Source organism: Ambystoma mexicanum, chromosome 1q (genome assembly GCF_040938575.1).
Source record: "Ambystoma mexicanum isolate Mex_15411 chromosome 1q, UKY_AmexF1_1, whole genome shotgun sequence".
NCBI lineage: Eukaryota > Metazoa > Chordata > Amphibia > Caudata > Ambystomatidae > Ambystoma > Ambystoma mexicanum.
The window spans coordinates 868,724,274-868,739,302 of record NC_090922.1 but is presented as its reverse complement, the minus strand read 5'-3'; the positions used below and the strand labels follow the sequence as shown (position 1 = coordinate 868,739,302).

The window sequence follows — 15,029 nt, the reverse complement described above, 5'->3', positions numbered from 1 at the left end:
ATGACTGCGCCCAGAGGCTGTGTCAGACATTCTCCTGGTTGATCCAAGCTACCAACCTCCGGTAGCAACCCCTCTTGGTCTTCACCAGGAAGCACGGCAGATCTTGCATTGGTCTTCATCATGGTCCGGGTGGAGACAGTACAGGCACTGGAGGTGCCGCGCCTGAGGATAAACGTTCAGGCCACAGGATTTGCAGACCCTGAAGAGACTTCTCTGGGCCACATCTGACATCATTTAGGTGAGATGGCCCAAGCCTGGGCCCACCGAAATCGCGGAGGGAAGATGCAACAATGGAAACTTTGCTGACAGCGGATCTCCACTGCTGTAGTCATCATGCAACGGTTGATGGGGAAAAGGTCAAAGAAAACTATGCAAAACTATCACAAACTAGCAAAAAAAGTCACAATTTGAGGAGCAAAGTGAGGGGACCCCCAACAATGAAACGTGTGGTAACAAACTGAAGATGTCCTAGGCTCCACCCCTGGTGGCCGAGTGTTATTGGCTAGGAGCAGTATGACTCAAAAGACAGTGATTGTTATAGAGGAGACTAGCAGTTTCAGTCTAAAGCGAAACTGCTTTCTTTTTACCCAGGATTCCCAGCCTGACAGGGAATATTCATGAGCCCATGCTGGAGAAAACAGGATTTAAGGGGTGAGAGCGTACTTACCTGTTTTCGCGCCAAGCTCACCCATCATATTGAATGGTGAGCAAAGTCTACTCAATAACACTCTTGTTAGGCTGTGATCAGTGAAATTCGAGCCAAGGATTCCCTGCTTGGTAAACTCTCCTCTGGTGGGATCGAGGGTGCACCCCTAAAAATCTAATTTATAATTCCAAATTTGATTTTAAAACATTCTTTTGCCAATCTGTTAGCTTTAACAAACCTTGTGCAGGGGATCCCCTGAGACTTCTAACACCTATTTCAGTTACTTAATGGAACTTTAACTCTATTGAGGCACTATGCCTACTTACCTGATAGGGAAGGGCTGCTGAATTTTGGAGTCTGCCATATAAGGCAGGGTATATGGTACATGTTTAAATTGTTCCTTTAACTTGTTAATATTTCAGTGCCTTAATTAATGATTCACTGTATTTTAGCATAAATGCAGGTAATCTCACTTTGGAGATTATCACCTGGGTTTAGGAATGTGCTAAGTGATATATGCTTTTCGTGAAGGTTACCTGCTAGGCGTTTTAAGGCCTAATAATTTAGTACATTTTTGTACTTCTGTTTCAACTCTATTTGGCTATTTCTATGTGTGGTTAACTGTATCTATATACCACCCACATGGCCCTTGAAGTCTGCTCAGCTCCTGTTACCTAGATTGAGTTTGGCTAGACTGAAGTGTCAATTATCATGCTTCTAGACTAGGTTTGCCTCTGGGAACCCTCCATAGCGGATACAAAAAACATCTTAAAAGGAGTACACCCACATCTAATAAGACTTTGTCTCTATTATCTTTCAGGTGGTTAACAGTGTTTAGCCATAGAACAAATGAATGATAATGCAGAACTATCAGAAACCTGCCATGGCAGTAAGGGGAAATCAACTGTGTTTTCCTTGAAGTTATCTGTGATAAGAGCATGGTTGATAGTGGATGTGGGTCAGTGCATGAATGCATAAAACAAAAATAACACTTTCCCTAAATGAAGATCAGCTACATTATGTTTTTCCCACATGATTTTGCTATTTAAAAATACTTGTAGAGCGCACGTTCTCCAGGCGCCCATCTTTTGACTCACTTCTTTATACCCTAGCCCACCTCCGACGGTTACTTGGAGAGGTTTTATCAAAGAGAGGTGAAGTTTTACATTTTCCATAATCATCTGTCCCAAGCTGCCCGGCTACTTTGAGTTCACTAATGCACCTTGAGTCAATATATGGAACAAATCATATTTATTCGGTCTGAAAACATAGCATCTACAAATACCCTTCTCCCCTTACAAAGAAGGTACAGATTTATGGATTTCTACATCTATCTTATTTGAAAATATTGCTGCCATTCACCAAATCTAGCAAGTTTTCAGAAGTTGAACATATGCTTGAGTTCTTAAAAGGAATGTAAAATGAGCCATAAAATTTCAATCTGCCATATTAAATGGAATAGGCTTTAACCTGAAATGTTTTGGCTGTTACACAGAATAAACTACTGACACAGTGATAAACCATTCAGACATTTAGCATGGCCAGTTTGTGGATCTTCTAGTGATATAGTAGACAATGTTGCAAAATCAAATATACATTAAATGACAATGGTGCACATTTTCCCAAAGAAGTAATGAGCAAGTGAAACGAGAAGAATCATAAATAACCTCTGTTAAAAACAGAGCAAGGTACATACAAGAGAGGAAACAGAGAAGAAAACGGCTTTAGCTTACCAATGCTCTTTCTGTGTCTAGAGCAAGAATTGCAAGCAGGCAACATGTCTTGGTGAAAATGCTCCCTCCTTTGTCGGCAACTTTATCACCAGCCTTCTCTCTGTATGTCTGCATTAATTCAGTTAATGTGTCTACAGATTTCTCAACACCATAAACTGCCTGTGATGTTTTTTCATACTTGCAAAAGAAAAACAAAGTTTAAAAATGTTAACGGGTAACCATTTAAAGAGGTTTCAGATTACACCCCACACCCACTTCCACACTCACCCTAAATGCAGCAATCTTACCTTTTCTACCCTAAAATCCTGGCCATACAAAAAAATAAAAACTTGATAATCCTCTGACAGTTTCACATACCTGCTGTCAATTGGGAGTCATTTCTTTTCTTATTGAACAGTACCCCGACAAATGCCTATATCCTTTTGTCACAATGGTGCACACGGTTCAGCTTTTTTCCGGAAATCTTAACACATTTACCAGTTGGCACCGATGCAGAAACAGTTAGCCATGACAACAGTTGCAGCAGACAAGTACTGTATACATGTATGAAAGGACCCATGTCTCCATACCTCAGATCTAAACTAAATGCCCTTGCTCCACACATCCCACGGAACCAAGTAAATGCCACAAAAGTCAATACACAAAAATGTACATAAGTAAAGGAGGGTGAGGGTGAATCTGTGGGAGGATGAAAGTTTCCAATTACTGATAGCAAATTCAAGTTATCTTCTCTTCAAATAAAGGCCTTCCCACATATTTATCAACTTACAGAAACTCGCAAAGCAACATGATAAGACTAGAGATTTATAAAGAAAAGGGTACATGTAAATCCTGGTTTGCCATCAAGGCAACTGTGATTAATAATTAATGTATGCTTATGTACAGGATCTCAACATTTTAAGATTTAAAACTCTTCACAACAGACAAATGACCTTCGAATTGAGATTTAGATATATATATATATATGGAATGCTGTGATACACTACCTTGGATGTATGCCTTGGTGCTGCATCTTCCGTAGCCAAATGACAGATTGTCACACAAATAAAGCAATGTTTATGTAACTGGAGATGCATTTTACAGCAAAGACACTGATATGGATCACAATACTTAATTTATTAGGTTTTCTTTAATTTCAATTAAGCGTGTAGCAGCTCTCTGTAGAGGATAACAATTTCACTTGCCCATATACAGGCTTCGGGCCCGTTTCAATGTTCATACCTGCATATTATCGTTTCATTAACAGTGTGTCTATTGTCTAAAGGAAGGTATTTTACCAGGGTCGCTGTTTTCATCTAGTTTCTGGTGACTGTCATTGGTGTAGCTCAGTTTATTATGAACATGTGTCTTGCTAGACAGGAAGCAATATCAAATTCTAGCAGACTCAAATCCTTGAATACATTTATTTGCAACCAAGTAGCTGTTTAGAAAAGCCTTTTATGATTAATAATTTTGCCAACTCTGCGAAACGACAGCAAACATTGAGATGAAAGCTGCACAAACTAATAAAAGAAAGATGATTCTACTTCACCAGCCTGTGGAAACTGACGCTAGTACACTAGAAGGTTTCCCATTTCATTAAAGCGGGGGTAATATAAACCATACTAAATCACTTCTGAGAAGGAAAACTGATAACAATATGAAGATCTGACATTAAAATATATTGAATTAAGGATGCTGTTGATACCTTAAAACCAGCCTGTGATTTGGTTAAACCCATGAAAAACAAATCGCTACTTGAACTTCCAAATAGGAACGTCCACATATTCAATGTACCAAAATACCTAAAGGGAATTACTATACAGCCCAGAGAAACCCATTCTGTCTCTTAAATATATCTTTTCCACAAGAATATGTAATCAATACAGCTCCTAGAATTCCAGCAGAAAAAGCCAAATACACTGATGCACAGAAATGTAATTCATAAAGTTTCAAGGTATTATCATCTGTTAATCAATATGAGAGAAAGGGAGATTCCCAACATCTGAGTTAAAGGAAATACAATTTAATTTCATCAGGACTTCGTCAGTCAACAGAAGGAAGTGCCTTCAGGGTTACGTTGAAGGAATGCACTCATCACCACACCAATATTACTTCTATGGTGACACTTTCCAGCATTACCTAGCATTGCTTGCATCCTATCCCGTTGATCCACTTACAATGCCTCTCAATGTTAAGGGCTTTGACATGAAGAAAGAAAATCCATGCTGTCCTTTCAGATAGTCATTGCAAGATGTGTTTATAGCAAGAAACCCATACCCCAGGAAACCATACTGAAACCAAATGGTGGGTTGATTCTAATGTTACCTTTGCCCCCAAAAGTGAAAGAAAAATAAGTTACTCACCGTAGTGACTAACGTACTCTTAGTCCATAGTCCCCTTTCCTCCATACTGCATGGGCGTCCCTTGTGTGGGACGGGAGACGGAACCTTTTTCCCCAGAAAAACCTTCTTCCCCTTTAAATTTAGAGGTGCGCGGGGGAGTGGCCCTGGGAGCATGCGCTGGCCTGACTCCACCCCCCGGCGCCACACCTCAGTCCCCATTGACGCATCGACAAAAGATTTAACATTGCCGAATGACACCAGTATTATTTGGGGGGGGGGGGGAATGGTGAGACATATGGCGGAAAGGGGACTATGGACTAAGAGTACGTTAGTCACTACAGTCAGTAACTTATAATTACTCTTACATGCCGTCCCCTTTCCTCCATACTGCATGGGTGATTACAACTGAATGTAGCCCCAGGGTGGAGAGGAGACCCTCCTTAAGCAAATAGGTACGGAGAACCGCCTGTCCGAAAGCCGCCTCTGGCCTGGAGCCGGCATCCAAACAGTAATGCTTGCAGAAAGCAGAGGGAGTGGCCCACATGGCCGCCCTGCTTATGACTCGCCAAGGGACATGGCACTGGAATGTGATGGCCGTTGCATTGGCCCTGACTGCGTGGCCGGGCTTGTTAGCCGGGAGCGGCTTGTGCTGGCCCTCGTAAGATTCCTTGATGGTCGAGACCATCCAGCGGGATAAGGAGGCCTTGGAGGCCTGATGGCCTGGTATTGCACCTCTGAAAGTGATAAACAGGGAGTCTGACTTGTGGAAGCCCTAAGTCCTGTCCAGGTAGAATTTCAGGGCACGCCCGACATCCAGGCAGTGCAGAACTCTGTGCCTCGTCCTTAGGATCAGCGAAAAACCTAGGAAGGATTATTTCCTCATTCAAGTGGAACGCTGACTGTACCTTAGGTAGAAAAGCCGAGTGTGTCCGAAGGTAGTATATGGTTCCCAGGCGACCAGCGCCTGGATTGTTAGGCAGAAACCTGTGCAGTTCCCTTAGGGACCACTGCAAAATTTAAGACTACAGGTGTTGGCAGCAAACCCAATTGATCGCAGTCTGCACCACCCAGATTTACCTGGTAGCTGTGGCTGAGCAGTCAGACTTCTCTCAAGAAGAGTTAGACAGTATATAGAGTATACAAAATAGGGCAGAAAATACAGTAGCACAAGCAAACACGGACCAGAGCTTTGGTATAAAAGTATATAATTATTTCTTTAAAAACACACTTATAAGAATACACTGGCACTAATATGTCAAGCAAGTTCAAACACAGTCACTATAAGTATATACACCTCCCTGATTAATTATTCGACAAGTCTTACAGAAAACACACCACTTATCAAAACAGAAGAGAGCGCTTAACTAAGATGGCACTCCAATAATTCGTTTAAAAAGGGAGAGAAAAGGCAGAATAGGGAAAACGCACAGTACCAACACTTTTAAGATACCACAGCAAGTCAAGAAAGGCAGGCTCTACTGTAGAGCAAAAGGTTCATAGGCCAGGCCCACTCTTGGAGAGAGCAAGGCGGAATGTGCCAAAGATCACACAGTGGAAATGCACTCAAAGTCTGCAGAAAAGTCAAAAGAGGTTGGATCAAGTTAGAAAGGTTATGTTAACAGGTCCGAGGTCACCCCAGGATAGAGAGTCAAGGATTTACGGGACAACTTGGACAGTCCCTTGCAAGGGAGACCAGACGGGACACAGTACCTGAAATGGTGAGGAAGATCCAGCGGGGGCAGTTCCTGGCAGCGGGTGCAAGTCGGGGCTTCGTCCAGAAGGAGAGGATCTCGACGTGGAGGAAAGCTGGAGGTCGTTGGACTGCCAGGGAAGAAACCAGCCGCAGAGTTTCCCGGTTAAAAGGTACGACCCTTTTATTCGCGGTAGTGGTGAAACGTGGCTATCCGGCCGCCGGGGTGCTTGGCACAGGCGGTTTGACCATGAGACGATCCAGGAAGGCGAAAAAGGTGAACTGGTTGGTCCCACCAGCTCAAAGGGAAGAAGACTCTCCTGGAAGATCTCCTCTGTCGGGGAAGTGGCGAGTTCGTACAGCAGGGCTCCACCGGTGATGTCGTCGTCGTAGATGGCTCAGCTTCTCCCCTCTTCGGATTCTTTAGGTCCTGTGGCGACTTCTGAAGTTCCAGTCCCCAAAGCCCTGCTTTTATGCAGAAACCCCCATTCATCAGTCGAACAAGTTACTTTCTTACCTGGTAACGTTCTTTCGATGGGATGGTCCGACGACGTATTCCATATCTATGACATGTAATCACCACAGCTGTGCTGCTTCGGAAACTTTTTTCGGCGTCTGCGTCCTGCGTCGATGACGTCCATGCGCCGTCGTCGAGGACCTCCTCCGACGTCCAACGTCATCCGATGTGATAAGTAGGACGCACGTAGCCTCAGTTGTAGTTTTTTCCCCCCAGAACGTGTGACATTAGTCAACTGCCAGTCAGACATAAAGCCTTGCGGAACGGAAGCTGCAATCGCAAAAGAAATTCTGCAGCGGGGAAGGAGCGATATGGAATACGTCGTCGGACCATCCCATCGAAAGAACGTTACCAGGTAAGAAACTAACTTGTTCTTCGAGGGGATTGGGTCCTCCGACGTATTCCATATCTATGACAGACTCCCAAAGCAGTACCAGAGCAAGGAGGAGGCAAAGAATTTAGAATCAAAATTTAGAATTGCCAATCAAATAGCAGATCAAAGGACCGCCTTGCCAAAGGCCAGATCCTGTCCTCGGATGGAATCGAGGGAATAGTGACGTACAAATGTATGTACTGAAGCCCAGGTGGCTGCATCACAGATGTTGCGAATAGGAACACCCCTCTGCAGGGCAGTAGATGCAGCCATACCCATGGTAGAACGGGCCCGCAAGCCAGCCGGTGGGTCCCTAACCGCCAAGCGGGAACACTCCGAGATGGCCAAAATAATACAGCGAGACAAAGTCTGTTTCGTCACAGCTTGTCCCAAACGCTTTCCAGCGTAACCAATAAAGAGTTTATCGTCCACTCTGACCCGGGACATGCGTGAAACATAAAAGCTTAAAGCTCTCCTAGGATCAAGCCTATGGAGCCTCTCCTCTTCCTTACCAGGATGCGGAGGAGGATAGAATGCCGGAAGAACAACCTTCTGGGCCAAATGAAATTCCGTCACTACCTTCGGAAGAAAAGAAGGACGAACTCTAAGGACAACCCTGTCCTTGTGAAATACAGTGAAGGGTGGCTTAACTGAAAGTGCCTGTAACTCACTCTGCGAGCGGAAGTAACCGCAACTAAAAACACAGTTTTCAGAGTTAACAGCCTCAAAGGGCAAGAATGTAAAGGCTCAAATGGAGCACCCATAAGAAACTTAAGAACAAGGTTTAAATCCCAACCGAGCACCAGGAAAGGTGTCGGAGGGAACACATTAGTGAGCCCTTTCAGAAACTGTGAAATTAAAAGGGATTTTAAAGTAGGAACACTCTTCAGACGAGCGCTCAAAGATGGACAGCGCCGCCAGGTAACCTTTAATGGTACCCACTTGCAAGCCACTGTGGGCCAAAGAAAGTAAAAAGGACAGAACCATGGGGATGTCACATGCAAAAGGATCCACATTCTGAACTCTGCAACAGTCGCAGAACTTATGCCAACGGTACAGAGACTTTGTTGCTGGCCTTCGGGCCGAGAGCAACACCTCCATCACGTCTTCAGGGAGTTCCCAATCCTTATACCTCAACCTTTCAGAAGCCAAGCGTGAAGGTTGTGGGATCTGACCTCTGGATGGAGAACCTGACCCCCCCCCCCCCCCCTCGCGTGAGAGCAGATCGTCTCGGTAGGGAAGACGACGTGGAGGGCAGATGGACAAGTCGAGAAGGTCCGGGTACCACGTCCTCCGAGCCCACGCCGGAGCAATGAGGATCATCCGGGAACCGAACTTCCGTAACTTCCTCAGCACTTGCGAGATGACGGGGACTGGAGGAAACGCGTACAGCAGCGGGAATGACCACTCCACCACGAACGCGTCTCCTAAGGCTCCTTTTGGAGGAAATTCCCGTGAGCAGAACCTCTCGCACTTCCGGTTGACACTGGAGGCGAAGAGATCCACTTGAGGGGTCCCCCAAAGGGCGAAGATCTCTAGGAGAATCTCCTGAGCCAACTCCCACTCGTGAGAGATCGTGCTCTGCCTGCTCAGAGCGTCCGCCGTCACGTTTTCGTCTCCGGCCAGATGAACTGCCGAGATCGAAACTTCCTGCTGGATGGCCCAGAACTCGAGCTGCATCGCCTCCCTGCACAGAGGAAGTGACCCTGCCCCCCCTTTTTGTTGAGGTAGTGCATGGCCACTGTGTTGTCTGTCAGGATCAGGACATTCTTTCCTCGCACAGTAGGCAGAAAAGCCTTCAGGGCTAGCCTGACGGCCCTCAGCTCCAACAGATTGATATGGAGTCTGGACTCCGACGGAGACCAACGACCGCTGTCAGCCCGTTGGCATGAGCTCCCCATCCCGTGAGGGATGCATCCGTCACGATCGTCGCCTCTGGCCAGGGAAGCCAAAATGGAGCCCCCTTCATCAAGTTGCCTTCGACGGCCCACCACAGAAGGTCCCGGGCGACCGAGGGTGGCACCTGAACCGGGTCCGACATCCTGCCGGAGGACTGCGACCATTGCATCTTGAGTGCCCACTGCAAAGATCTCATCCGCAGGCGAGCCTCTGGCACCAGAAGAAAGCAGGATGCCATGAGGCCGACCAAATGCAAGAACTCGAACGCTGGGAGCGTCTGGGCATGCTGAAACTTGTGCACCATCTGCTGAATGTGAAGAGCCCTCACCTGGGGAGGAAAACACTGCCCCAGGGAAGTGTCGAGCACAGCACCGATGTACTGGAGCCGCTGTGTTGGCGTCAAATGGGACTTCTTTAAATTGAGGGAGAAGCCCAGCCTGTGAAGGGAGTGGCAGGTGACGGACAGATGATCCAGGACTTGCTCGGGAGAGCTCCCCCTGATCAACCAATCGTCCAGGTAGGGGTAAACGTGAATCCCCACTTGCCTGAGATGCGCTGCCACCACCACCATGAGCTTGGTGAAAACCCTCAGGGCGGAGGTCAATCCGAACGGCAGGACCCGAAACTGAAAGTGCGAGTCGCCAACCGCGAACCTCAGGTACTTCTTGTGCTTGGGATGGATTGGCACATGGAAGTAAGCATTCTTGAGGTCGAGAGACACCAACCAGTCCAGAAGCTGAAGGGCCTGGAGGACTTGAGAGAGAGTAACCATCTTGAACTTGTCCTTCCTGAGGAGTTTGTTCAAACCGCGCAAGTCCATGATGGGTCTCAATCCCCCGTCTTTCTTGGAAATCAAAAAATAAGGGGAATACCATCCCTTGTTCCTCTCCGCTACAGGCACCAGTTCTATGGCGCCTTTCTCCAGCAGGGCTTGAATTTCCTGCGCAAGGAGCGGATCCGGACTCTGCAAAGAGATGTTCCCGGTGGATTGTCGCGAGGCCTGTGCCGAAAGGGAAGACAGTAGCCGTGGGTTATGATCTCCAGAACCCACACATCTGAAGTAATGGCACGCCACTCTACAAGATGCTGCGCCAGCCTTCCCCCAACCGGCGAACCATGGGACATGGCCTCATGACTGAGTGGTAGCGGCTGCGGCGTTACCTGAGGGCAAAGAGGCAACAGCCCGAGCGGCCTGGGCACCACGGGCACCCTGTCGTCCACCTCTGGTACCCCTGCATTGGCCTCTTTGACTGCCAGCTCCTCTCGCTTTACTGAAGGACGAGTAATAGCGAAAGGAACCACACCTCTACTGCTGTCCCCTAGGACGAAAAGGCGGAGGTTGGCGAACTGCAGCGCCCAACGACTTCGCTGATGCTTTCGAGGTATGCAACCTCTCAAAGCTCTCGTCAGCCTTGCTGTCAAAAAGGTGTTCACCGTCAAAGGGCATGTTGAGGAGCCGGGACTGCACATCAGGAGCAAACACCGACTTCCGCAACCACGCAAACCCGCGTATCACGGTGCTCACAGCCATGGACCTGCTGACGCATTCAGCCATGTCCAAACCCGACTGAACGGACTCACACATGGCATCCTTACCATCCTGGACCATAGCAAGGAAACCATCCTGTTCGTCCCCTTCGGGAATATGTTCAGCCGCTAACGCAACACAGTTCCAAAGAGTGTGTGTGAAACGAGACAAGGCACAAATGGAGTTGGCCGCCTGAAGCGCCATACCACCAGAAGAAAACACCACCTTCGCCCAGCCATCAAAACGTTTGTCGTCCCTATCAGGAGGGATAGTAGGGTACGACGCCTGCTTTGCCGGGGCCGTGGCCGCCTGCACCACCAAACTCTCCGGAGTGGGGTGCCTGGTCAAGTAGCAGGGGTCGCTACTGGCTGGACGGTATTTTCGCGACAAGGACCTGCCCACCGCCGGGAGACTCTCCGGAGCAGTCCAAGCCGCCGCCACCCTTCTCTGTAGAGCCATATGAAACGGCAGTACCGGGTCAATTGGGGGAACAACATCAAGGATGTCCGTGAGATCATCCTGCACAAACTCCCCTGGGGGAGCAGACCATCCCAAATACTCGGAAACCCTAGCCATAAGGCGCCGGTACGAGGAATCAGCATGAGAGCCAGGCTCAGGCCTACAAAACTCCACCTCCGGAGAGGTGTCCAGTCCACTGGCATCATGCAGTGACTGCCTCAAATCGTCAAACTGACTTTGGCCCGAGACAATTTCATCTGGAACCTGACTAGGAACCAGGCCATCAGAATCCTCATCCACCTCTGAAATATATTCCAGGTGGCGAAAAGAAGGCACCCGAGAGTGCTTGCTCTTAACCAGAGCCTTCCTAGAGGGTTCCCCCGTGCCACGGGGTACCTCCGACACCCCGGCGTCGAGTGAATCGGCGCTGGCGTCGAGAGAACAGGCATCGGCGCCGAGAGGATTGGCGTAGACGTCGAGTAAATCGGCGTCGACGTCAGATGCAGCGGCGCCAGCATCGACGGCGTCGACACAGTCCTCGAAGCCGGAGCTCCGAGCGTGTCCTTCGACGACCTGAGCGTCGACGGCTTCGAAGACTTACTTGGAGCCGGAGCCTCGAGAAAGCCTGTCGACGCCCTCGACGTCGATGTCTTCCTCGAAGACATCACAGGTGCACACGGTCTCGCACGCGTCGAGGAACGGGACCTGGAACGGGTACGTCGAGAACGAGTCCCCCTGTCCGAACGGGACCTCTCCCGTGACTTGTGCCGACCACTCTTGCGAGCGGCGTCTCTTGACCTCTCACGACCGACCCCACTCGGGGGCGCGGACGGCTTAGTACCCTGCGACTCGAGAATCGCCAGCATTTTCTTCCCGAAGGAAGCCCATTCCTCTGGCCTCGCACGGAGGGGTAAGCGACGTGCCAGGCAGAGTCCTCAGAAGAAGACCTGGAAGACTACCGCTGTCGGCGCTTCCGAGAATGCCTCGAAGAGGCCGAGGAGTGGCGAGACCGACTCCTAGAAGGAGACCCACAAGACTTCCGACGATGACGCGGAGAGTCTCCTCTCGAATCATCCGTCGAAAGCCCCGCAGACTTCGACTTCCGGGGCTTGGACAGCCGACCTACCGACAACTTCTTACGTTCACGTAAGGCTTTGGACGTGAGCGACTGGCAGTCGATACAGTCATCCGTGTCGTGGGCCTCCCCGAGGCACCAGAGGCAGGCGTCGTGCGAGTCCGTCACCGACATCTTGGACCCACACTCCCCGCACTTCTTGAAGCCCGGACGCGGGGTCGAAGACGAAGTAGAAGAGATCTTCACACGAAGGAGATTCTCACAAAAACGAAAATGTTCGAAGAACCGAGAAAACAGAACTCCAAAGAGTCGAGGCGTTAACCGAGATTCACGAAGCAACACGTTCGCGGAAAAAAACGGAACTGAGGCTACGGGCGTCGTGCGTCCGACTTATCACATCGGACGTCAGAGGAGGTCCTCGACGACGGTGCATCGACGTCATCGACGCAGGCAAAAGTTTCCGAAGCAGTACAGCTGTGGTGATTACATGTCATAGATATGGAATACGTCGGAGGACCCAAACCCCTCGAACTAACTGTCACTCACTACTGGGCCTATCACACAAGAGTGCGACTTGAGTTGCCAAGGCAACTCAGTCCAGGGTGTCTATTCCCCCTCCCACACATCCTGTTGACCCAAGAATGAGTGGCACCATTTGGAGGGCTTCTGTGGAGAAGCACGCCAAAAAGTGGAACAAAGGGCTCAACTTGGGTTGGAGTTTCAGAGGCGAACACAAACGCCATTTTAAAACAGAGTCCTGGCAAAAAGACCCAACCGGGGAACAAATATTAAATAAATAACCCGGCGGTATCTTTAACATTGCACCAAAAAGTGGTGCGTTTAAAATGAATGGGAAAATCCCATAGGAAATATTCCGGTGGAATATTTCACGTGGTATCCACTGCCACCAGCCAGAAACTCGACAAGGGGGGACTGCACAGTGCCCCCTTGGAAAACAGACCCAGTGGCAATCGAAGTACCCCTACCAGTACTTCCACAATATGATGGTTTGTACTGGTTCTGTTCACAATTTAAGACTAGTAAAGTCAATGGTGACTTTACATGCCCTTGGAGACAGAGGGTGCTGTGTAACACACATACCAAAAACACATGAAGCCCTATGGAGTAAAAGACCCCATAGCCCATAAAACACATACAAAGTCAAAAGGATATCTCAAATCATGTCTAAGAGTGGGAGAAAGAGAGTCTCACTCTTAGCAGGAGAAAAAATACAGCAAAGCTGCTGGGTGACTCAGTAGGTTTGGGAAGGAACAAGTTACTTACCTGTAACTGTTGTTCTCCAGCATGGGTCTGGCATGGATTCACATGCTCATGAATATTCCCCGTCGTCAGGCTGGGAATCCTCGGTAAAGAAGAAATCAGTATCAGTTTCGTTTCTGATCTGTCTTTCGTAGTAGTAACCAATCACTGATCTCTGCGTCATACTGACCACAGCCAATGACTGCCATCTCCCTAAGCCCCGCCTCTGGCAGCCATCTTCAGATTTGGTAGCACGTGAAGTGGCAGTATGACCAAGTGAAGAGCCGCAGAGGGGTAGGCGGGAGGGTTTGCATGTGAATCCATGCTAGACCCATGCTGGAGAACAACAGTTACAGGTAAGTAACTTGTTCCTTCTCCAGCATGGGGTCTGGCATGGATTCACATGCTCATGAATATAAGAATACATAGCAGTACACACCTGCACAACCATGGGAGGTGGCAAAGGCTCAACATTAAGCAATACAACAACTCAACATTAAGCATCTCTTACCTCCTCACCAGGCTCACCTTAAGCGAACACGTTGCGCAGCACTGCTTGGCTGACCCTGGACTCCTCCCTGGAATCCCGATCGACGCAGTAGAATCTCGTGAAGGTGTGCGTCGACCTCCACGTAGCAGCCCTGAAGATGTCCAGCAGGGGCACACCAGATAGGAACGCCGTAGTAGCAGCGATCGCTCTGGTCGAACGGGCTCTCGGACGGCCTGGCAGCAGTCGGTTAGCCAACCGGTGGCAGTGCATGATGCAGCCGGAGAGCCATCTGGAAATAGAAGACTTCGAGAGAGCCTTCCCTTGATTCACAGGTCCAAAGTTCACAAACAGCTGTGATGTCCTCCGAAAACTCTTCGTGCGGTCCACGTAGAACTTCAGCGCTCTAGCCACATCCAGCGAGTGCAAAGTCCTCTCGACCGGCGACGAAGGAGACGGGAAGAAAACAGGTAACACCAGGGGCTCGTTAAGATGGAAGTCCGACGGCACCTTGGGCATAAAGGAGGGGTGCGTCCTAAGCACCACCCTCGAGGCATGGAAAGTCAATTACGGTGCTTTGCAGGATAGGGCCTGGATCTCTCCCACTCGTCGTGCGGAGGTAATGGCCACCAGGAATGCAGTCTTCCACGACACAAACTTCATCGGTGCGTAGTGCATCGGCTCGAATGGGGGACCCATGAGCCTAGTCAGCACCACGTTAAGTTCCCAAGCCGGGGCCGGGGGCTTCACCGGCGGGTTGACCGGAACAGTCCTTTCATAAACTCTTTCACCAGTCGATGGGACCACAGGGACTTCCGTCCTGTGGTTCTGGTATATCTGGAGATCGCCGCCAGATGAATCTTAATGGAGGCATGGGCTAGCCCAGCCTTCGCCAGCGATAGCAGGTACGGCAGCACTTGAGGGGCCGTAATCCGTAGGGGGTTGATCTTCTGTGCTCGGCACCAGATAGAGAACCTCTTCCACTTGTGACCGTAGCATTTGAGAATCGAGGACGCCCTGGCCTTTGCAAGAACCTCT

At 49.0% G+C, this 15,029-nt stretch overlaps 1 protein-coding gene across 2 annotated transcripts in view; it reads right to left on the bottom strand.

Moving 5' to 3' along the window:
* ASPM (assembly factor for spindle microtubules) overlaps positions 1-15,029 on the bottom strand; it is a 1,022,684-nt gene that overhangs the window by 98,808 nt on the left and 908,847 nt on the right. For both annotated transcript variants that reach the window (XM_069641523.1, XM_069641524.1), the window contains exon 24: positions 2,380-2,556. In XM_069641523.1, coding sequence (XP_069497624.1) covers positions 2,380-2,556 — 177 coding nt within the window. The remainder of the gene's footprint in view (positions 1-2,379; positions 2,557-15,029) is intronic.